At 39.2% G+C, this 25,988-nt stretch overlaps 1 protein-coding gene across 15 annotated transcripts in view; it reads left to right on the top strand.

Moving 5' to 3' along the window:
- The window catches only part of ANKS1B (ankyrin repeat and sterile alpha motif domain containing 1B), a 1,075,523-nt gene that overhangs the window by 764,340 nt on the left and 285,195 nt on the right, over positions 1–25,988 (top strand). For all 15 annotated transcript variants that reach the window (XM_047066127.1, XM_047066126.1, XM_047066125.1 and 12 more), the window contains one exon: positions 22,000–22,152. In XM_047066127.1, the coding sequence (XP_046922083.1) occupies positions 22,000–22,152 (153 nt within the window). The remainder of the gene's footprint in view (positions 1–21,999; positions 22,153–25,988) is intronic.

Raw genomic sequence — 25,988 nt, 5'->3', positions numbered from 1 at the left:
ATTATTTCAGAGTTTCTGTGGGCCAAGAATCCAGGAGCTGCATAACTGGGTCCTTGGTTCTGGGTCTCTCACAGAGCTATAGTCATCTCAAGACCCAAGTGGGAGGGTCCCACTGCCTAGCTCACTCTTGTGGTTGTAGGCAAGTTTCTGTTCCTCAAGGGTTTTTGGACAGAAGTCTTAACACTTCACAAGCTGTTGGCCTCTGTCAATTCCTGTCATATAGGCCTCACCATAAAGTATCTCACTAGGCATCTGGTTCCAACAGTACAGCAAGTGAAAGGACAAGAGAGGGCTAGGGAGATGGAAGTCACGGTCTTTGGAACATGCCATCCTTTTGCCATATTCTATTCATGAGAACCAAGTCACTAGATTAAGCCCACATACAAGACGAAGTGTTTACAGATGCTGTAAATACCTGGAGGTGAGATCACTGGGGGACCACATCAGAAGACTGCTCACTGCAAATATACTTTATACTGATCCACTTTACAGTCTAGTTTCCATGTCTACATTTGTGGTTAAAGTGGAATAACCCATCAGTAATAACAACAAAAAAAGATTCTTTTATTTCCATGGGCCATCTTTTTTTATATTTGTTTGTTTCTTTGTTTACTAAATGCTTATTTTTTATAATTTTTTATTTTTTAATATAATTTATCTTCATGGGGCTGTGATATTCACAGTTAGATGATTTAGAAGCCACATTTGCAATTGCCTCTCAAAAAAGAGACACATGTCTCTGATCTGTAGAGTCAAGTGTGAAATAGCATCATACAATCATACACAAATCAGAGACCTTGGAGATGAGATGAATACACATAAAGACTTCACAATCTAAACAACACTAATCTAAGTGATAACACACAAATCAGAAATCCCACAAAACATTATAAATTCTTAAAACATGTTTAGTCTTTATTGGTGCCTCACCACTGAAAGGAGCATATTTCCATCTATATTAGGAAAGTGAATTGGTCAAAGTCTATTGGACAAGACGTTAAGGATGTTAGCAAACACATTTTTTAAATTTATTTTGAAACAGAGAGAAAGAGAGAGAGAGAGCAGAGTAGGGGCAGAGAGAGAATCCCAAGCAGGCTCTGTGCTGTCAGTGCAGAGTCCAAGGCAGGGCTCAGTTTCACAATCTGTGAGATCATGCATGACCTGAGCTGAAATCAAAAGTTGGACGCCACCCAGGTGCCCCACATTTTTAAAAACAACCAAGCTAGAAGTAAAAGGGACCATGTAACCTTAAGCCTGATCAGAACAAATAGAAAAAGGCAACAGTTGACAAAAAAAGAAACCAAACAAACAAACAAACAAACCAGCTGGTGAGCAGGACTGTAGAGATAAACTGGCAGGGACTGAGAACTCAAACACTTTTAAGGACAGGACATAGGGAGTGGTAGAAACTGTGGGGAAATAGAGAACACAAGCCCTGCCCCCCCCAAAAAAATACTAGGTTTTTCCCCCGACTTTATAAATAAAACCGAAGTTGGGGGACCAAAGTTGGTTATAGCTGTTACAATGGATTCACAGGTTATTTCAGATATCAAGAGAAGTATTATGGATGTGACATTATCTCAGTTTGGCTTCCTGTCCAAAACTTTTCTCTTAAAGTCTCTAGTTCTTTCAAGTTCCTTAAAATTCATATGTGTGTTAATTCTAGTCTTGATGGTTGATGAAGATGTGTATAAGCTTTAGGGAAAAAGTGTTTAACCAGTATAATTTCTTTAGAAGTCTAAAATGGAAGGTTCAGTCTTATTTCCCTGACACTTAGAAAAATGACAGACACTTATTCCTGTTTCTTCTGGTATTTTTCAGAAGGGCAATGACAAAATGTAGGCTGCAGGCACAGAAGCTCTCAAGGTACATTTGACAGGGTAACTTTTCATTCTCCCATGCCATCACTCACTTTCCATCTACCCTCATTCTTTTTACTTGCATTTCTTTGTTTTTGCCAGCTGGCATCTTAAACTTTGTGCCACCCAATGTTGACCTACCAGCCTATGAACATCTGGCTGAAAATATACTCTTCAACAAAATCCCACACACATATATGCACCATTAGCATTAGGGGTCTTAACTTAAAGTTAATACACAATTGGACCCAGAGTCTAGAGTATTCTACTTCCTTTAGGTCTGGTGAGACAAACTGTGGTGGTCTGAGAGTCTTTTCAAGTTCTATTTAGTTCTGCAAATGTCTTATGATTCTGGGACAAGCAGATATGCTCACTTAGGTCAGTGTAAAAGCTTACTTACTTCTTAGGAGAAGTGTTGGTGCCATTAGAGAATAGGGAAGGCAGAAAGACTAATTGACCTTAAAGTGAAAAACTTAGGTAATTTGTAGTCTGTAAATCTTAAAGTGAGAGCAAATCATTCAGATCTTTTCTATTACCTCTTACCCCAGCAACTCTGATGTGCTCTGAAGCATTTTCCTCATGCTTCATGCCTTCTGCTCATACATGGAGCCTGTAACTACTCTGTTCTTCAGGGGTACCTTGGGAGAAGGCATGACTGATGTTCCTCAAGTTCTCTGGGCCCTTTCAAATGACAAAGCCCAGTACATACAGTGTATAAAATAACTATAGCTGTTTGGCCTGGACAGATATCCAAAGAGAAGCTGAATGTGAGAGAAGTGCGATTCTAACATGTTTACCGATGTACCAACATCCTTCTGCAGTTTCAGAAGGCAAAATGACAGCTGCAGTCTTCCTAAGCTAAAGCGGGGAGGTCTTTTAACATTCTCTTTTAAATGAATTTATCTTGGAATAGTTCATTATGTAGACCACAGAGCTAAAATATCATTTTTACTCATAATCCCCCCCAATATTTATAGAGAAAAAGTGGAGGACTTCTGTAAGTAAATAGGTTTTGATCTATTGCCATCCCCAGCAACTGTCATCCTTCAATTTTGAGAAATTCACCCCCATTTAATAAAGAACAATGGCTCCCTTGGAATGATGCCAAAATCAGTAGTAATAGAAGAGAAACTCTAATATCTGGGCACTTTCTCTTCCTTACATAATTCTTCCAAGAAGATCACAATTTAGAGCTGCAAAAGACCTTAAAACATCTAGCTCAATATCTCTCCTGAGTCTTTCACAGGTGAGGAAACCAAGCCTGGGTCATATTAAATGACTTGCCCCAAGGCAGATTGTTTCTAAGTGACAAAAGTGGCACCGAATCCCAAGTGTCTGTATTCATGACAATTACCTCCTGGGTGAATACTGTGCTCTATCAGAGACCCAAGGCTCTGAGGATGCTTGTGTATCTGGGACAGAAACTGTAAAAGGACAAGAAAGGACCAAATGACTAAACGTAAGAAAAGGAATTATTTATAATATTGGGCTTTTTTTTAAGTTTTGTGTTTAAAAGATAGTTTTTACAACCCTCATACATCACTAAACTCCCTTTTCAAGGGTGGAAGGGAAGGATTGTTCCAGGGACCCAAAAGCTCTAGAAAAGCAGGAAGAAAACAGACATGAAAAAGAAGAAAGGCAGACATAGACCATGTCCACTGTCCAGTGGCCCGTGGGAGTCAAACCACTTGTTTACCCCTGAAGGTGGCCTTAGAAAAGCTTTATTAACAGTAGGCATTGCTGTTTCAAAGAAGGAAAAGCATATTGGAATAAAATAAAATAACTGAAATCATTTATTTTCTTCTTTAATCTGGGTAGAAAGGAAGGAAAGATGGGCAAGATAGAAGGGCACTCTCTAGGGCAATGAAGACACATCTTTAGAGCATTAAGCTCCACGGAGATGACATTTTTATAATAATTGACAGGGAAGCTGCATGGTGTCATGGTTGGGAATATAGCCAGAATCCCCAAGTTTGGTTTTACCTACTTCACCAGGGAGTTGTGAGACTTATGTGAGTCAACATTTATAAAGTACTTAAAATAGACCCTGGTGTATCATATGTGCTATATTTATGTTTACTAAATAAAATTTTTTAAAAGACTGAAGGTAAACCATGAAAAAGGTGAGGTTCCTTCATCCCATTAATTATGCCCAAAAATTACTAGTCCAGGCATACACAACAAGCAGAGTGAGTCTCCTTTTATTCATTCAATAGATATATTATGAAATACCTACCATATAGGTACTGTTCGAGATGTTGAGGATTTGATGTTAGGAAACAAAACCTACGTGGTCACTGTCCCCTTGCAGCTTACATTCTAGAGGGGAGTGCAGACAAAAAGAAGTAAACACACATAATTTCAAGTAATGATAAATGCTATAGAGAATATTAAACAGGGAGTAGACAGAGTGAAGAGGATGTTCAAAATTTTGATTGTAGATGGACAAAGTAGGATTCACACCCAGGCAGTTTACCTGAGGTTCTTTGCCACCTCACCGTGTTGTCTAAATGCTATATTTCAAAGCACAATACGGGTACTAAGGAGATATTGAAATGACCAAGCTAAACAGTCCAAGTCCAGGGCACCTTCAAGGAACTTGGAATTTGGCAAAAATGTACTCTTAGAAGCTTTTGATTTAACCTAATTTAATCTTAGTTTAGCCACCTTCTACTTGTGTGACTTGGGCAAATTATTAAATTCTCCAGTCCACAGTTTCCTCATCAGTAAAATGGGGATGACAGCAGAACCTACCATGTTAGGTTATTGTGCATTGTAAATTTAAAACTCCTTATGAAGTGCCTGGCATTTAGAGGCACTAAATTAATACTAGTTATAGCTACTGTGTTTGTTCGGTAATGCTCATTAAATTAACAAAACTCAAGGAATTATTGCCATTGCTCTTGCCTGGGTCCACATAGAAACAAAATAGACTCACTTCTTGATATAAGCCTATGCCTAAAAATGCCTATGACGGCATTGCATAGTGGGCTTCCCATTCTTATGGATTTCTCATAAGGGCAGATTATTCATTTTCTAGATAAGAAGAAGGCAAAACTTTCAAATCTGATCATCATCCACTAAATTAATTTTTTTACTATATTTAGGATTATTGTTTAACCCACTAGTAACTAGAAGAAAAGGTGTTTAAAGTCATAACTAGGACCTTCCTATTTAAGAAATTAAGTGAATAAACATAGGGCTGAGAGGGCATCCTGACTGCATCTCTTAGAGGTAACGTAATCAGTTCCCAGCACCACATGGAAAGTGGCAGAGGAGTACATATATATGGAGAGTACCTTGAACAGCAAGAGCTCAATAAAGATACGTGGCATAGAATAATAGCACAGAAGTGAACTGAGAAGCTGAGTGGGCGGAACTTGCCAGTGCAGTTCCATTAAATTGCTAAAGGCATTGTGATTTCGTAGAAAAGCAGAACTATGTAAATTTATAGATGAGATCTAAAAGAACATATCCACCATTTTGAATGAGCCATCTTCCCCCTTACTGTATAATTGAATTAAGTGCTAATTTAATAGTTGAATATAATTTGGCTGTATTTCTTATTTTTGATCAGCAGCACTCAAGTGAGAAGTCTGTGTTCAATTTATATCTGCAAATGCAGTGAGCATCTACTTATGTCTCAGACACAGTGCAAGGAGCAAAAAGTTGAGATTATACAGTATCTGCCTTCAGAGAGATTACAGTCTAGCAAAGGAGGTTGAACCAATATCCAAGTGAAAGCAGAGTGTGAACAGCTATAATAGAAGTAAAAATACATGCTCTGAATGTTAAGTGTAAGGGGAGGTCTCTCATGTACAGGAAATCTAGCTCATGGTACTCTGAGCAGAAAGTGACCCGAAGCATTTGCTTACTTGTTCAGGCAGATAGATACGCTATTTGTTTCTCATTTGTAATAACCATCCTCTGAAATACAGCCAGTGCCATCAATCCAGCTATGAATTTCATCCATCACTTTGCCCTTCAAGCTATAATAAGTCAAATACTACTTCAAACCCTAGCAGTTTTCTATACTCGGCTTCAGTGGAGCAGGCTAAACTAGTAACAGAGTTAATATTCTCCCACCCTAAGCTAAGCACTTTTTAATTACCTGGTATTTCTTTGTGCTAATTTTCTTTTTTGGCGGTAAATGGGATTTTAGATTTCTATCTTTTGACTTTAGGTTCTAATCTGATGTTTGATCTGTAGATCCATAGTGAACATGGTAGAACTACATAAGAATCCACGTTCCCCTGGGAGTTTCTAAACATGCTCAGAAAGACACCATAGGCAAACACCTATGTTAATAGCCAACACTTAAACACAAATTTTCTGTGTGCCAGGCACTGTTCTAGGTACTGTTATATTAACTACACATTAACTCATTTAAATCTTAAAATTTATTCTCTATCTTACAGTTGAAGAAACTGTAAGACACAGAAAAGTGAAGTAACATTCCTAAGGTTACACAGTTAGTAAGTGGCAGAGTCGGGATTTGAACCAGGCAGCCTGGCTCCAGAGTCTATGCTTTTAGCTGCTTTCCCCTACTGCTTCTATCACCAGAGTATCACATGTCTGTGCTCTGGGAATAGCCTATCAATGCCTTCACCTTTGAAAAAATGAGTGACTATTTTCATTACCTCCCACAGATCTAGCATCTTCCATTTTAATGAGTAGAAATTTAACTTTTATTTTTTTAACAAATAACTACTGTTCTTATCAGAGAAAATGAGTGCTCAATAAACTATCAGATTCCTTCTTTCGTGTCTTCAAGAGAAAATGCAGTTTAGCTTTACTTGTTCTATGCATTGATAATGGTATAAATGCTAAATAGATAACTTTAAATGATCTTTAAGCTTATAATTTATAAGCCACAGAGTCCCAACAGGTTAAAAGTCTTTTCTTCAATGCATCACCAGATTTAACCCTCAATTCCTTCTTTACTTAGAGACTATTGCTTGTTGGGAAAAGATTGTATTTATAGTTTTACTAATACTAAGAGGTAAATGTATTATAGAAATTTTTGAATGTGAAATTCTCTCCACAAAAGTATAAGAGGTTATTGCATAGATATGGAAAAGATTGATTTCCCTGCCTTTTACCTCTGGGACTCAATTTCATCATCATCTATCAACATTTCTGGTGTCCATTTTTGACAGAGCACTTTTCTAAGTGCTACTGATGTAGATGCAAAGTAACAATTGACCTCACTTCTTAGTATCCCTAGTAAGACTGAGCCAGATGAAAGAGGTCTAGGGCAACTCCAGACACATAATGTATGCAAACACCCACATTCCCAGATGTTCATCAGTGAATCTATGATTCGTACATCCATTCAATCAGTCAGTTCATTTTGGCCCTATGCTAGCTTCAGAGATGAGGATGCAAAAATGGATAACATTTGGTCCCTGCCTCAAGGATTTCTACGTACATTTTGGACACAGATAAATATGTAAAAAGTTAAACTACTGTTTGAGAGGGGAAAGAAGTCCTACTACAGAGGAGGTTGAAGCTAAATACATGAGGGTCAAGGAAGGTTTTCTGGATAGGTAGATGGCACTTGAGCTGAATCTCAAAGAATTAGTATTTTTAGCCAAATAGACCATTGAGTGTGTCAGTCCAGCCAGAAGTTGCTGCCCGTGTTCCTGCTAGGTCTAGAGACAGTAAGGAGAAATGGATGCCCATATTCATCCATTCTCTATCTCTCACTGCATCTCTGTCTCTCTGTCTCCCTCTCTTGTGCATCCATGCTTACTTTCACACACACACACACACACACACACACACACACAGGGACAGTCACTACCTCCCCCATATATTAACCCCAAGAGAAATTACAGAAGAGACACTTCCCAAATTTCTCCCATCCACTCAAGGTCCTTTTATTTTCTGTAGCTTATAAAAACATTGACACTTAATTTTTTTATATATTCAAATATATACCCAAGGAAATTACATATTCCTGGAAAGAAGGAACCTTAGACCCTTTTACATTTTGATAATGCCTAGGATGATATGACATATATATTTCGTGATTAAAAGTTGTTATTGAAATAAATAAATAATAACTATTAGAACTATTGTTAAGAGCTGACTCTACTGGGGGTTCACATGAGTACAGCTGAAAATTCTAAGTCACTTTAATGTCTGGGTCAGTTAAAACTTCTAAACTGACAAAAAAAAATCCAAGACAATGAGGCTGGGAACATTTTCATAAGGGCCAAGATATTGTTTTTTATGACTGCTGTTCTCACCTCAATTGTAGTGAAATAGTTCTTAGATTATTCCCTCACCATAAATATAAAAGGTGTTCTCAGCAACTCAGCCAGGGGTTCAAAATGGGGTTACACTTCTCCATCTTCTAACCCTTCCTGAAATCCCTCCTACTAATTCATTCTGGGTGTCTCATATCACACATGCACCATTAACCAGACTGCTCACTGACCATGTGGCATCTGCTCTTTTCTGCCTCTCTTGCTCTAGCTTATCACCAAACCTTGAAGTAGTGCCACCAGGACTTACCAAAAGTGCTCTCAATGCTGTTAATACCCACTGAGGGTGCCAAATCTGCTATTAATGACTGCCAAAGGCAGCTTCATAGCTGCAGGTGCCCAAAGTGTCAAAGGTACTGATGTTTCTGCTGCTGGCTACAATGCCCAGTATCTACCCATCAAAAGCACCTTAGCCAGTGCCAACTGAATGTTCTGCCAGTGCCACTGAAGCCTGCCAATGTGGGCACCACCACCAAGTGGCCGGTGCCCAATGGTTGAGGGCACCGATGTCTAAAATATAGCACCATCTCTGCTTGCTGATGAAGTTGTCGGTGCCAATTATGCTGACTCCTTTTGTTCCCGATGTCCCAAAAATGTTCCATGATGCAGCTTTTTTATTGAAGCTTCTTCTTAAGGCTGATCCATTGGAGCTAGGCCAGGGCCTAGTCAGAGCACCAGATCCTGAAATCCATTTGGATTAACGCATTCCCTGTGACACTTGTCTATTGTCCTTTGAATCAAATACATATGCATTGGCCACCTTCTTTGAGCAGAAGAGTCTTTTGAGGACTCTGGATTCCTAATTGAAAGCACACCCGTGCAAGCCCAATCCTGCCAGTTATCCATACATTCCCACACATGATAGATGAACACAGTCCTATTCAAACTGAAATCCATGCACACAGCTGTGGTCATCAAGCTGACAGATTCCCAGTCTATGTTAGAGAACAAGGAACATTCATTTTGTGTTTCAGAAAATCATACAGAATCTGACCTCTTCTCATCACCTCTACTCCAGCTCCCTGTCCAAGCCAAGTAATGTCTTGCATTACTTCCAGAGCTTCCCAGCAGGTCTCCCTATTCCTACTCATGCCTCCCTGTGAACGATTCTCAACAAAGCAGCCAGAGTGACTCTACTGAAACAGAAGCTAAACCATGTTATGCATCTGCTCAAATTCTTGGACTGGCTACCTGTTTCTCTCCAAATGAAAGCCAAAGCTTTCCAAGTCCTTCAGAGCTGTACCTTCTCTGGCCCCTGATTACCTCTCTCTGACTTGCTCCCCCCTGCTCTCTTCCTGTACATGCTGCTCTCACCCCTTTGGTTTCCTTGATATTCCTTGAACAGGTACTAGTCTCACTCCTTCCTGAAGGTCTTTGCCTCACCTGTTTCCTCTACTTGGAATCTTCTCCCCCTAATTGCCAGCACAACCACTTTACCATCCTTAAATCTTTTTTCAAATCTTGCCTTGTGAGTGAAGCTTTCCCCAACCACCCTGTGTAATTCCACACCTTCCTTACTCCACAGACACTCCAACATATCCAATCCTCCTACTCTACTTTCTCTTTTTTCACAACATATCACTTATTGATTAATTTCCTTATTTATTATGTGTGTTAGTTATCTGTCTCCCCCACTAGAAGGTAAGCCCCATAAGGACTGGCACTTTTATATGTTTTGTTCACTGATGCATCCAGAACAGTACCTAGAATATAGTAGGGATGCTATAAGTATCTGAGTGAATAAATGAATGAATAGATGAGTGGGTGGATGGATGGATGGATGGATGGTTGGATAGATGGATAGATGGATAGATGGATAGATGGATAGATGGATAGATGGATGGATAGATGGATAGATGGATGGACAGATGGATGAATGTATGGTAGGTCCCCAAATTTGTAATTCCTGTACTAATTTTTGGCCACCATGTGAATGATATCCTTTGTATTTCCTTACCCAGGCAGAACATAAGTTACTCATTTGTATACTGCTAACTTTGGTTTTATGGCACATTTATCTGTTTGAAGTACTTCAGTGGGTGATGTTATTATGCATATGCCTGGAGGCTCTGAGAAAGGACATGGTTTTTAAATATCAAATAAATAGAATTGGTATTCAGAACATTCATTATTTTCTAAAGACTCAAGTTTGGGGAAATTTTTTTGTTGAGATGAATAAGATGCAAACAGTTTTCCTGACTGATAGTAGCATTTAAAATTTCTGTTTTAAGAGCAAAGCAGTGTGCTACATAACCATTAAATATCTACATGAATGTCAGAAGATATGTACCATCAGAGGAAAAAAGTGATCCTGTATCTCTTTCCAAATATAATTCATATCACTGGTGGAGCTTGAAAATGTGAATGATGGTGAGCATTGTTCAGCACCTTACTCTACTTGCAGTAAATCCCCTTCATCTTTAATCTGAGCTTTTGTTTCGTAGAAGAGCTTTGAAGCAAGGAAATACATCAAAATAAATAGTGATGTTTAACAAAAGTATCTAGGGTCAAAATTATCTCCACAAGGATTTTAGAAATGAAAAGATGGTTAAAAAAAACATGTCCTTTCACTGAATTTTTAAAAAAGCTTTTACAAAAAAACTTCAGAGTTTTAAAACTATTCAATGATATCATTCAACTCCATAACCATGTTTATGGTGTACTGAATGGTGGCTCTCTTGGTCTCTTCACCACAACCCCACAGATCTTACCTGGCTGATAACTGCCAGGTTGTTGGTGATGCTGCTGATAGCAGTTACTCGATGTGTGCATAGAGATGAAGCTGATGAGGCCAATGTCTGGCTGGCAGCACACACACTGCTTGCAAAGCAATAAAGAGATAGTTGTGTAGTTGTTGCTATTGTTGCCATTGTTTTTTCCTAGCATGATTTGTAGAGGTTGTGTGTTTGGGAAGCTTCACTTCTTAAACTTGTGGTGAGTCCAGTGCCTTTGATCAATAGGGGTGCTAGGGGTACCTGGGTGGTTCAGTCAGATAACCGCCCAACTTCTCCTCAAGTCATGATCTCACAGTTCGTGAGTTTGAGCCCCATGTCAGGCTCTGTGCTGACAGCTCAGGGCCTGGAGCCTGCTTTGGATTCTGTCTCCCTCTCTCTCTGCCCCTCCCCAGCTCATGCTCGCTCGCTCTCTCTCTCTCTCTCTCTCTCTCTCTCAAAAATAAGTAAACATTAAAAAAATTTTTTTAATGGGCTGCCCCCTAACCCTGATGGCCAGAGGTAGGACTGGTCTGGCCAATAACATCATTCCCTGAAGTTCACCAGCCTACTATTCTGTGCTACTGGAAGTTGGTCACCTCTGTGTCTTGAAAATGTTTTTTAATAACGCATACTTTGTTGTTCATTGCTTCACTTGCAGTTTAGTACACGGTCTAAGGTTTGTCAAAATAAGGGATACCTCAGGCCCTCTCTGGGAAAGACTTTAGTTTGCTTCTTTTATTCCTGAGATAGTAATCAAAGGGCATTAAGAGACCATCCAAAGCACTTTACCTTTACTCCCCCAAAATGTGGTGCCAAGTAATATCCGGATATCACTCCTACAGTGCTCCTGCCCTGTGCCTAAAGCAAGGAGTCTTCAATTGTCTGATTACTCAAGAGACCCCATGTTAGCAAGGCTTAGTTGCTGATGGGAAAAAATACAGACGCTACCATTACGTGCAACTGTAAGTGCATGATGACATCCAAACACAATTTGCTTGCCTCTGAGGGTTTAAATTTCTTCCTATTCTTCTATAGAAATTATACCCATAACAGAGCCTGATTCTAAACAAAGGGACTGCAAGCCACAGATTTGTACATGTTACATGTCTCCCTCACCTGCTGCATATGTACAACCAGAGACCTGCCACACCTCATTTCTTAACAGTAGTCACAGTGTTTTAATTGTTTTGGTTCCCACAGAAAGAATCTCGTTACATGGAGCACCCAGAGTCTCAAACTCCATAAAGGATATTTTCCTGAAAATTTCCTAAAACCCCTCACAAATGAGATAACGTATGTGAGAGCACTTTGGGGTCTTCAAAGTCTCATATTGTTAGGTGACATTTTCATCATTAATAGTCCTATCCATTCTGCAGACGTATCTCTCCTAGCAAAGTTGCACTGCAATAGCACTTAGATGGCAACGGATAGACTTTTTTCCGGGGCCCTGTGGTCAGTGGATCTACCTTTCTCTTTCATGTTCAGTCAGTCTTTTAAGAGCCACTGATGACACAGCACAGTGATGTCTAAGCCCAAGTCTCAAAGCCTATAGGAGATCTGATCCTCACACTACTTGATGGACCTGCATTTGGACTGGGCAGCACGCACCTGCTAGCCCTGCTTGTCCCAGTTTATTTTCAGGGCTGCTGTTAGTCTGAGTCTTGTGTAGCAGCAGGACAGAGCAAAAGAGGCTAGAACAAGGAGCAGGAATAGAGGGGGGCATTGGACGACATCAGCTGTCTGTATTACAAAAGTCATATCAGGGAGTCTGTGAGTACAAAGTACATCCAGGTGGGAAAAGAGAAGCCACAGTCCATTGTAGCTTCATAGGCAAGTTTAAGTCTCACTGAGACTGGTCCATTGGGGCTGTTGCAACCAGTAGGTTTACATAAATGATGGTCAGGTTTGTGTGTTTGTTTCCAGGGATGACTGCCCTGCCCATGGGAGGATCTTTACCAGTATTTCACATACAAGGATCTAGCTCTCACCAAGTCCAAGCCCTTACAACTGTTTTAACACAAAGATTATTAACCCCAAAGTTACTCCAGCTCTGTCTCTCATCCTATAATCTCCAAGAAAGGCTAGCAAAATCCCAAAGCAAAAGACAAGCCCTCTATGTCATCTCAATCTCCATAGCACCCTTGGACTTATATTCCCTTGTATTTCAGACCTTCCTCAACCCCGAGTCCTCATTTCTCACTTTTTTCCAATGCCTTTTCCTTGTGCTTTCTTTTTTTTAAGTATTTTTTTTCAACGTTTATTTATTTTTGGGACAGAGAGAGACAGAGCATGAACGGGGGAGGGGCAGAGAGAGAGGGAGACACAGAATCGGAAACAGGCTCCAGGCTCTGAGCCATCAGCCCAGAGCCTGACGCGGGGCTCGAACTCACGGACCGCGAGATCGTGACCTGGCTGAAGTCGGACGCTTAACCGACTGCGCCACCCAGGCGCCCCTCCTTGTGCTTTCTCAAACCTTCCATCTCCCTCCTTCTCTTTCCATGCAGACTCCATTTATATAATTCAAATAGCTCTGATTACACTTTCCACTTTCTCATCTCTAACCTATACCTCAACCCAGGGCAGCCTAGCCTCAGGCTAGATCCCATGAACCCTTCTCCGTCCTCATCTTAGTAGACCTTTCTGCAGCATTCCATCACTGCTGACTATACCTTCTTTGAAACGAAATTTCCCCCACCTTCCTTCTTGTCTTGACTATTCCTTTTTTGGCCTCCTGAGTATACTTCTTATCTTTCACTTTGCAAGTGTTGGTTTGTCCTCACACCACTTCTCTTCTCACACTACACACCCTCTGCGGTCTCATCCATGCATGATTTCAGCTCCCACTTATGGTAAAAATAACTAAGATTTATTGAGTGTTTCTGTGTGCCAAGTACGGTGCTAAACTCTACTTGCATTGTTTCACTGAATGCCTATGACTACCCCCAGAGGTAGATGTTAATTTTATCTCTCACATTACTAATCAGAAAATGGATGCTAGGGAAGATTGAGTAGCTTACTCAAGGTCATACAGCTAATAAGTGGAGGAGCCAAGACACCCACCTATACTCTTATGAGGCCCAAAGTTACGTCTCCTCAGACTTCTCCCCCAAATTTAGAGCACAATTCCACAGCATCTATAATTTCTCATATCTCAGAATCATGCACGTCACCTCAGTCTATTTTCTTCTCTTTCTCAGCTAGTAACATCACCATGTACCCAGATACAAGGTGTCAAAGCTAGATACTTGAGGTTTTCCCACAACTTCCCCCTCTTATTGCTTGCATAGTTTATCACAAAGGGATGACAGTGTGATTGACAAAAAGATGCCAACAAACACAGTAAAAGGAAATGAGGTTTCTTTTAATGGCAACGGATGTGAAAATTAATGGCTTCACAAAACAAGAGACAGTGCAACATACTGTCAAATGGAAGTATAGGCTTCCTTAAATGTTATGTATGAAATTCCCTTATTTTCAATTCTGTTTGTATTAGAGGAAAGGCTAAGCTGCTAGAATAGAAACCTCCATAATGTAGTGGTTTAAAGAATAGAACATTTACTTCTCCCACGTAACAATCTTGAAGTAAGCAGTCCAGGTTTACAAGTTGGCTCTGCTCTATGCAATTCTTGAAGAACCCAGGACCCTCCATCTGTTGCTCTGTCATCCTCTAAAGCACTGCTACTCAAAGTATGGTCCACGGACTGACAGCATTAGCATTACTGGAAGCTTGTTAGAAATACAGAATCTCAAATTCTCCATCCAACCTATTGAATTAGAACCTGAATGTTAACAAGATTTCCCACATGATTCTTTTGTACATTAAGGTTTGAAAAGCATTTCCCAAACTCTGGGGTATTACTTTGCCTGTATAGTCAAAGCTGGGCTACAGACACTTTATGTTCCAGCTCATGGGAAGACAAAAAAAAAAGGCAACTCTAGAGCAAGGAACCTATTTTTTAGATTGAAGGTGACCTGGAAGCTTCTTTCACTGCTGACTCCAATTTCTGTCCCAGCTTAGATTTTCCCCACACTTTGGGATTCAACGTGTTGAATCAGATGGCCTTGCTGTGACCCTCTGTTAGGAATGCCTACTGCCTACCCACCATTCTGCCTCTCAGATTACAGACTGTGCCTAGCTCTCATTCATATTCAGCAGTTCTGCAGGCCTGGCAGCTACTGGAGCTGTCTCTGTCTAGCTCTGTCCTGCCAGATGTTCCTGCTGGAAAAAGAGTCACAGTGCTCCTTGTGGATGCTTCTGGCGACTCATGAAACAAGTATGGATGCCACCTTATCTTTAGCCTAAATGTCCTGTGTTGTATTTTTTTATTTTATTTTATTTTTTTTAGTTTTGCCTTTGGGCTTCTTATTTTCTTTACTAGATAAATAAATCTGACACTAATTTGACATTAACTTACAAAATATAGAATTGCAAGATTTAGGAATTATGTAGGAACTTTGAGATCATTTGCCCAACACCATCATTTTATGGATGAGAATCCTGAAGCTTGGAGAGGTGAGGTAACTTGCCCTCAGTTACACAGCTTGTTAATAGAAGATTTGAGATGCTGGGCTATGGAAACAAAGCCCAATGCATTTTGTAACACAGCATATTACCTGTAATTGGGTCTTGGTTTGTAATCATTTTAAGTAGTTGTGCAACATTAATGTTAGGCATAAATATAGCCCTCATTTTCATAATATGTAGTACAAAATACAAATCTCCTTTACAACTGGATTCCATGCCACTAAAGTTAATTTGTCACTTAATCTTCATGTGTTCATTAAATCACTTAATTTAATAAACATTTGGCAAATACCTGATATGTATGAGATGCTCCACGAGGCACATAAAAGACGACAAAATGGCTAAGACCTCGTTTCTTCATCAAAAGGGTGACAGTCTAATGAAGAAGATGGATGCTCACATCTCTAGCTATAATAGAATTATATGAAAATTACTGCAAAAATCTTGGGGAAGATATGATTAATTTTGACTTGGGAGTAGGAGTAGCATTGGAGAAGCCTTCACAGAAGAAGCAATATTTAAATAAGACCTTTTAAGAATGGGTAGAATTTCAACAGGAGAACAGAGGAGAAACAGTATTCCTGGCAGAGGGAATGGCTTGAGCAAAGGTACAGAGGTATGTGAGCTATAAAATGGATTATGCCCCCTGAAATCATACTCCTAAGATCCAGAATTACTGAGTTTTGGATTAGTAAAGCTGCAGGACATAGATGTTTACTAGATGACAGCCAGAAAGCTTGGGAAGGATGTTGATGTTAGCTCAGCTCTGCATCCCTGGCCTTTCTCAGTCTCATGGAGATGCCTTTGGACTCGTAAATTAAACAATTTGGATCACTTTATGTGTCATCTTGGCTAGGCCATGATATCCAGATGTTTGGTCAAATTCCAGCCTATATGTCACCATGAAAGCATTAGTTAGATGAAATAAACATTTAAATCAGTGGGCTCTGAGTAAAACAGACTGCCCTCCATTATATGGAGGGACTCCATCCAATCAACTGAATGCCTTACAAGAACCAAGACTGAGGTCTTCCACAGAAAAAGAGGGAATTCTGCTTCCAGACTGTTTTCAGGCTTGGGCTGCAACATCAGCTCTTCCCAGGTCTCCAGTCTGACAGCCTGCCTGCAGATCTCAGACTTGCCAGATTTCGAACTTGTGCATGTGTGTATACACATCCTATTAGCTCTATTTGGAGAACCCTGGCTCATATAAATACCAAGGATTTTGAAATTTAAAAATGACTGTATTAGTTTTCCCTTACATGTCAAAATTTTAAAGCTTTACAGCAACAAAAAAATACATTAATTTTTCTTACAAGTTTGTAGGGCAGCTGTAGTTCATCTAACTTCAGCTGGATTTGCCCAAACTCTAGTGACCCAGGGTAGACTCTAAGCTCTGGGTTACATTTAGGTTTGCTCCACAAGTCTTCATCTTTCTCCTGGGACCAGCAGTTATGTGACTGCTCAGCCACTTGTTATTCTTATACTAGAGCATAAAAACACAAAAGGAGGAGTAGGTCACAGAAGTACAGAGCCTTCCTTACCTATAAATTGTCACACTGACACTTCTACCTGTACCATTGGCCAAGCAAGTACATGGCCAACATCAGTGGATGGAGAAGTGACTCCAATCACAGTGGATACAATGCAGATCCCTTGGCAAAGGGCACAGAGACATAATTCTAATACAGGAAGAAAGTGAGGAATTATAAATAACAATTCAATCTACTTGAGTGGCCTTGTTAGATGAATTTCTGAAAAGTAGCTATCTGCTGGGGGAAGGCAGAGTATAAAGAGGTTAGCAGGCATAAACCCTTTTTAAAACAAGATAGGAAAGGAATGAAGTGAGGAAAAGAGAGGGATGACAGAGGAAAGAAGAATCTTGATTAGAAGTTGAAAGGATTAGCAGCCAAAGGATTCAATATTATGCAGTTTCAAAGCATAGGCTAAAAAAACACACAAATAAATAAATAAAAATAAGCACGAACCTAATTTAGAGCAGTGGTGAGGAAAGAAAACTGAGCTATTGAAGACGTATTATATTCAAAGTACTGTGATAGGCAATTTACATGCCCTATATCATATAATCTTTACAACAACACTTGAAGTAGATATTATTGTCAGGTTCCAAAGTCCACTTTGGAAGGAGGGAACTAAAATCAAATTTATGAGACTTGTTGCCTAATTAAATATGATAGTAAAACAGAAAGAGGAAAGTAAGATGACTCCTGAGCATCTACTTGGGAAATGGTGTAATACTTCCCCCCCAACTGAGATTGGAAACTGAGAGGGAGGGCCGGTTGTGAGCTGAAGTAGATACATTTTTGACTTGTGTTATGTGATAGCTATAGGCCCTCTATGTGAGAAATCCTGCAAATTTTTGGAAATTTGTATCTTCAAGCTCAAGAAGAGAAACCAATCCTGAAGAAACACTATAGAAATAGAAGCCAAAGCATTCCAAGCATGGAAAATAATATTAGCAAAAATACAAAAGTGTCTTGCACATGTTCATGGCATGGCTAGCAACTTAATATACTGTTTAGGGTACACATGGCAGAGTAGTATGGGATTAATTTGAAAACATAAGTTTGTACTTGATCGCAATTGTCCTAGAATTCTGGAATAGGACATTTGCATTTTTACCGAGAAGGAGCCACTATAGGTTTTTGTGCAAGCGTTGACTTAAAAGCCTGGCTTTTTGGAAAACTGATGCAGCAGCATGATATAAGCTAAACCAAAAGTGGGAGGCCACGTGGAAGGCTCTTGCGTTAGTTTTTGTAAGCACTAACAAGAACCTAAACAGGGTAGTGACAGTAGGAACAGAAATGAAGGAACAGATGGAAGAATTGCTTCTAAAGAAGTTATTGTGCAGCACAGTAACCACTCTGCATACCATTAAATACGTGTCAAGTTAATTTTGTAACTTCATTTGGCTCTAATGCTTTCCTCTATTCAGGTATGCAGAGCCTTCATAATTGATTGGTCATCTGTTTATATACTTTCTAATTAAGAGTTATTAATTTCCCTGAGGGAGAGACTATGACTGTTTTGTTCTGTACTGTTCCACAACATTCATCAGAACAGACACTGACTTGGGGCGCCTGGGTGGCGCAGTCGGTTAAGCGTCCGACTTCAGCCAGGTCACGATCTCGCGGTCCGTGAGTTCGAGCCCCGCGTCAGGCTCTGGGCGGATGGCTCCGAGCCTGGAGCCTGTTTCCGATTCTGTGTCTCCCTCTCTCTCTGCCCCTCCCCCGTTCATGCTCTGTCTCTCTCTGTCCCAAAAATAAAAAAATAAAAAAAAAAAACTTTGAAAAAAAAATTTTAAAAAAAAGAACAGACACTGACTAAATATTTATCAAGTCAGTGGCTGGATCAACGCTGCCCCCGTACACATCAGCATGTTCATCTCCAGGTTCTCTTCACTCTTGCTCTCTACCTTGTTCCCATCTCCCATTCTCCCACCAAACACGTTCCACCCTCTCACCTCCTTAAAGTTGCTCAGGGAGAACTCGCCTCACGGGAGTAACCAGATTACTTAGCAGTCTGCGTTTAGTCAGATACTGACATGATTTATTTTTTTTTCAATCCTACCTTCAACCAAGTTCAGCTGCTCTGTCATTTTTAATGTCATTCAGACATATCCAGTAACTTTCCAGTCATGTAAAATATTGAAAACTCAGTTCCAATCCACTTAAGCCTCTAATTTTATTCCCTTTGACCTTCCCCTTCCCAAGTTTAGGCTTACCCCAAGGGACTGGTACCTCTCTCTTTTCTGATTCTAAATTTGCTGCCACTGGGGCAAGAAGGAGGGATTGGAGGGGAAAACAAACTTTTTTTACACTAATAGGGTTTGCTTTGAAGAGGTCTAGTTGGTATCCCCATCACCACTCTTTGGCCAACTCTGATCATCAACCAACCTCTGTGTAGCAGATGACAAGTAATTGCTCTCTCAAAGGAGTAGTGTGTGTGTGTGTGTGTGTGTGTGTGTGTGTGTGTGTGGTGTGTGTGTGCGCGCGCGTGCGCGCGCTGAGTTCTCTGGTATGGGACATCTGACTCCACCCCAGACTGATTCAAGGCTTCCTAAGTTTATCCCCTGTATCTACTGCTGGAGCCATCAGATCCTGGATGGCTAACAGTAAGACCTTTGCCAAGCTGCTAATTTCAACTCCAATGAGCTTCTCTTCCTTCCTTCTTGCCCTTTCTCCAGTTATTTCCTTCTGTCAACTGGGACAGTCAGGGAGTTTCCTAAGCTGCAGTGAGTAATCAGCATAGTAGCATTGGATCAACCACCTCTTAATAAGTACTGGAGAATATCCCTAGCCCAATGTTTTTATAACTCTATAGAATATGAAGTACTTAATACTTTGTGCCTCTGCTTTGGATCCTAATCTTCAATTTTACACATCACAACATTCAGTTATTTGCAACTGCCACTAAACTTCATTTTACAAACCCTGAGTTGTCATTTACATTTGTAGCTACTGCATAATAAACATTGTGTTAAGTGTTACTGAACAAACATTCAGTGAGTAGTTAAACTGGGTCAGTCCAATGTACAAGTGACATACAAAAAGCCTGATGCAGTTCAGACTGTCATGCAAATGATGAGTTACACCATAACTCCCAATAGAGGACATTTAAGCCTCAAAATGGAAAATAGATTGGGAACGATAGGAAAGAGGAAAGGAGAAAAAGTAATTTAAAAATGATGGAGTAAACATAATCCCAGAAGAATAAAAGAGAAAAAGGCAGAAGAAATCCTTAAAAATATAATTGCCTTGACTTTTGATTGAGCTTGTCCAGAAGGAAAATAAGTTACAAGTTCTATTTGGCATATATGTGGGGAATTTAAATATGGACTGTATATTAGATAATATAACTTTATCAATGATAAACTTCTTGAGTGTGATGCTACTATGGCTATGTAGGAGCATGCCCTTATTCTTGGAAGATGCATACTGAAGCATCAAGGGGTGAAGTTTCATGATGTCTGCAAATAGTGTTAGGTGAAAAAACATCTTTCTAATGGTTCACCTAAAACAAAGTGTGTTGTATGCATGTGAATGAGGAAGTGGGTGTAGAGAAAAAGGTAGAAACCAAATGTGGCAAAACGTTAACCTTAGGTGACTCTGGGTCCAGAATATTCTGGAAAACACGGAAATGCTCCTCCAGGCTCTGTCATCAAGGAAGGACTTGCCCAGCAGCAGGGAGAGTGGTCAGCAGACAGCCTCCAGCTGTCAGCATCTGCAGGGTCTGCCTCTGCTATGGAGAGCAGCCTCGCTAGAGTCATGCTTCTCCCATGGCAGCCATATCCAGCTGAATGATGGGGCACAAAGGCTGCCCAGCACATGACCTCGAATAACATGACCTTTGCCACAGAGGCTTCGCCAGGACCCATCACAATCCATCTCCTCTTCTGCCCAACTCTGCTTCTCATCCCTCCTTTTCACAGGTGTTGATCCCTAATGAACACCTTGAATCCAAAAAAACAAATGGAAGAGTGAGAAGAATCTCCAAAATGAGAATGCTGCATAGTGACAGAAAGCCTACCATGTTTAGGATTAAAATCTGAATCCCTGACAGCCAGACTAATCTTTTCTCTGCTAACAAATCAGAATCATCTAGATTTCCATTAATATTTATCTCCTTGAATCTGAAGGGAGAGGAAAATCTATGTATTTTGCCCAGTTTGCTATTCCCATCATGAATTTCACTGAAGGATCACATCCGGTTGCTGAAGCACCACCTGTCCATAATAGCTGAAGTATTAGATACACCGCATGGCATCCAGAGCAACGCCAAGCCTTAGAAGTGAGTTACTTCAAAATCCAAGAACCACAAATTCAACTAAAATTCCAAATAAAAGCTAAAAGACTAGAATAATCATACAAAATTTTAAACCCAGAAGTTTCTCTTGCTTAAATTACTTTCACACTCCAATTTAAACTGAGAAACATTATGCTGCTGTCACACTTCTTTGTTCTCCTAAAGAAAAAAAAAATCTGTATATAGCTGACAAAAAATAGGAACCTGTCTGCCAGCAAGTTCTCTATTCATGTCTAACATACTGTAGAGTCTATGCAGAACACATGGTCTCTAAACACCCAAAAGCCTCTTCTTCACTGCTTCACACGGCAGTATGTTTCTCCAGCGTGTTTGCACTACCTACAATACATGTCTTGCATAAGCATGAATTCCTTTGGATGTTTAAGTCATGCATTATTTTCACATGCTTTGATGTAATACATATGAGAATTATCATCTACATTTTGGGAGCACAGTTTCTTGTGCCTTCAGCATTGAATTTAATACTGCTCAACTGACATGATTTTAAATTCCATCCAACAGAATGTCAATAATGTTTATAACAGAAATTTGACATATTTTGTTTTCTCAAATAGGGAGTGGAGATAGCAACTACATTAGAAATTTCTGGGTGCAGTTTTGAAAACTAATTCAGCGTGAAAATTATCAATGATTTAGAATTGTGCGTAAAGTATTTTGGTTTTCCTTATTTTCTTATCCAAAAAGATCTGTTGCTTCACATCAGATGAATTTCCAAGTGGCAAAATCCATTGTTTGACAGAACACAAAGTAACCTAATCCTAATGTGATTTTTTAAATTACAGATGAGACCCATTGGCCATGATGGCTATCATCCCACTTCTGTTGCTGAGTGGCTGGATTCCATTGAACTAGGTGACTACACCAAAGCCTTTCTAATTAATGGCTACACATCGATGGACCTGTTGAAAAAAATCTGGGAGGTTGAACTTATTAACGTAAGTTGGTCTCTTAAAGACACCTTCTCATTCACCCTTTGTAAATGAACTTCCTGTTGTAGGTGGGTAATTTTTTCTTTCTTTGTTGCTGTTTGGACATCCATCAAGAATTTGCAGATATGCCTTCTGCTTTAAATGTATTCAAGCCCAAAGAGATCAACTAGGTCTGCATAAATAGTTTTAATGCTGATACTTTACTCATTTCATTTTTACTGCTCTTTTATTTCTAATGGCATCAAGGAATGAAAGAAATGAAGAGGTAACATGTAATTATCCTGCCTTCACATTATATTTGGCATCATGAACATTTCTTTGCTAAAGGCAGTGAAAAATCATTTAATCTTTTAGAGAATTTCTTAGATTTAAATTTTATATTCTAAAACTGAAGAAAAACACTCATAAACTGAAAGATAAAGCATATAAATACCTAATCATTCAAAAGAGATTTTTTTCTACTGTTTATACCACTTTCTCTCCAAAAGTCCAGTCTCCACATATTTCATGTCATTAATTATTTTAAATGATCGTTATTAGTAGTAACTAAGTAACTAATTATTCTTTGCTTTTAAAAGTCTGTTTTAAAAATAATATCTTTTCTAGAACATCCACTAAAAACTATTCTTTAATCCAAAAATCACTTTAAATGGACAAATTCTTGGCTGCTTCTTCCAATTTGCCATCAGCTCCTCTTTGCTTTCTGTCCTTACTCCCTCACAAAAGCTATCATTATTTCAGAAGAAACCCATTGTCTGACTAAAAGCCTCTGATTAATTTTGTTCTTAGTCTGTGTGGCAACACAGTGGAACTAACAGAAACTGTATTGCATTTTAGTTGCATCAAGAAGATTTCAGTTCTCCACTGAGAATCCAATATTCATTTGATGACTACTCTTAGCCATTTGTTAAAGGGGCACCTTCCATAGATCAAACAAACATGTTTTCCAATTAAGTGACATTCTAGTCAATGGTAATGATACAACTTGACAAATATCTCTATATATCGTCTTCTGAATACTGTTGTTCCCCACTGAAGAACAAATACTTAGATAGCACATGAGTCACTCACTTAACTGGCATTAGCAGTAATCCCTCATTGAAAAGAAGGGATTCCAATAGAACTCTATTATAAAATGTCTTCTTTGAAGCAAGGATCACTGAAGCAGGTTGATAAGTCTCTCAAAATCCAAATGCCAGGGCTAACATTTAAGATGTGAGCTTGAACCACACTTTTCCCAGTGCTGGGAGTGCCAGCAGCCTAGGCATCCTTGTTCAATCACTGTGTCCCTTGAGGATGCCTACAATGACTGTGGGTCAGTGGTGCTCTGAGGCCCCAGGTTTGATGTCAGGGCTCAGAGATTGATCCACCACCACCCATACACCAGCCAACCTTAAGCTGGGACAGAATAATAGCCTTTTCCACCCATACAGAGTCTTTAAGTATTTTCCCTTTGGTTACATTTGCTGTAATACAGTCTGACTTCAATCTGGGGACAAGTGCCTGTCACAAGCATTGTATCAGAATTGGACAACATAGTCACTGTGTCTTACCTCTTGAGGCCAGTTCTTTAGGCCTGGAGTGCATCTGCATCTGACACCAACCCAGTATATTTTCCTTAAGCTGATAGAATTTAAAGTTTACGACATCTATATGGGCAAGTTCATCCCTTGATGAGGAGGCTACGCAAGTCATTTAATTCCATCGATATTTTTATTATAAACAAAAATTGGTCTGCACCTTTAGACTTGGAAATCAGAGAACAAAATTTTTATGCTCACTGGTACTGCTACAAGGGTAGTTCATTTGATGGTTCAGGGTTGTTGGGTTTTCAAATGAAAGAAAGTCACAATGTGTGCCTTCTGGCTTACAAAGCTTTGGTCTCAAATTAAAGACTTTAATTTATCCCAAATAATGAGGGAAGACATCCAAATATAAAATAATCACATATATAATATATGGGCCCAGTAATTCTATATTAAGTATCCATAATTTGTGGTTTTCTAGCCTGAAGAGAATGTGCAGTTACTTTGATTTAGAGCACAGCTTTTTAGAGAAATTCACATCCTGAATCTTTGTAATGAGTGTTTCATTTTAAAGAAACCAAATGACTTCAGTAACTATTGTTGTGTATAAAGTGAAGAGAAAAGTGCAAGGGTAGGCTGTCTTTGATACAGAGGTCTGTTGGTGGAGGGGAGGAGAGGAAAGGGAGGGGAGACTGGCTGCTGCTATAATTACAAATACCTTCAGCATCATTGAATCGTATCGATTAAGCCTCCAATGCCACATGGTATTTTGCTTGATATTTGAAAACAGTAACTCAGTGAGTATAAGTTTATTTGAAGTATTTCCATGAAAAAATGAAAACTATACAAAATTGTGATTTGAAAACTACAAATACATTTGAAATTGTAATCTTTCAAAAAGACCCCAAAGATCTTTCTTTTGGCAGAGTGCATTATTGCCTTTGAAAAACAAGGTTTTTTGAATAATCTATAGAAGATTTTGGTCACAACACCACCCAAAGTATAGGGATGAGAGAGTAGTGGAACTCCTATTTCTTAATATCAGCATTCTCAGTAGTGGGAATCAAGCACAAAGAAACTTTTAAGACGTAAGGTTTTACAGGCCCATGTGTGTCTAGACTTAGAGAATTGAGCAGATGCCAATAATTCTTCCTTTTATTACCTAATCTATGCTTCCTATTCAGAAGCTGTTTGATTAATAGCTCTGTTTTGTCTGTGTCTGCTACTATCATTAATAACATCATTAATACTACTTTTACTTTTGTATTGATATTTTCATGTTCTATGAATATATGGAGACAATTGTCAGGCAAATTGTTCCCTCTGCAGATGCTAGTGGGATAAATCTCTACCTTGAATTATAGTCTTCTCCAAAGGCTTGTTAAGAGAGCTAAAAACTTGTTAACAGTGCATAAGTACATGAATTTTCTTTACTCAGAAGGTCACTCAGGTCTTGCACAATGTATTACCAAGTGTACACAACAGTTCCTACTGCTATTGATAACCTCGACAACTCTACATGGCGGGGGGGGGGGTTAGATAAAAGGACTACATATTTCCTCCATGAAATATGTATGGATAATTATGAAATTGATCCATTTCCCAAACAAAAAAAAGTATTGCAACTATGAAAAACAACATTAACTTATTTTACCACTGTGTACCTACTAAAGAGATTTGGTTAGATGAAATAAATTTTAACACTGCCCAATTTATTAATGTGTAGGGGCGCCTCAGTAGGTTAAGTGTCCAACTCTTGATTTCAGCTCAGGTCATGATCTCAAGGGTTGTAAGATCAAGCCCTGCATAGGGCTCTGTGATGGGCCTGGAGCCTGCTTAAGTTTCTCTCTCCCTAATCTTCTACCCCTGCCCTGCTCATGTGTACACTCACTCTCTAAAAAAAAATTAAAATTAAATTTATTAATGTGTGAATTTCAGTGCAGAACGTGTAATTCATTTCTTTCCATTAGCTTTATCATTATTTACTAAGGAAATAATGCTAACCCATGCTTATGATACCCTACAATATTGATAATGATAAAAGTACCCATCAAAAAAATGAATAAATAAAATTCAGCTTTAGAGCATTTTTAATTCTCTGCTCAGAAGTACAAGAATAGCTTTAAAAATCTAACTACAGTGGTTGTGTTTTTTTTATTTTTTTAATTTTTTTTAATATATGAAATTTGTTGCCAAATTGGTTTCCATACAACACCCAGTGCTCATCCCAAAAGATGCCCTCTTCAATACCCATCACCTACCCTCCCACCCCCATCAACCCTCAGTTTGTTCTCAGTTTTTAAGAGTCTCGTATGC

This window comes from Lynx rufus, unplaced genomic scaffold, assembly GCF_022079265.1.
Source record: "Lynx rufus isolate CCGP_SWC_20201006 ecotype Redwood Valley unplaced genomic scaffold, mLynRuf1.p SCAF_7, whole genome shotgun sequence".
Classification (NCBI taxonomy): domain Eukaryota; kingdom Metazoa; phylum Chordata; class Mammalia; order Carnivora; family Felidae; genus Lynx; species Lynx rufus.
Note: the sequence above shows the minus strand (reverse complement) of the source record. Positions and strands in the feature narration are given on the sequence as shown.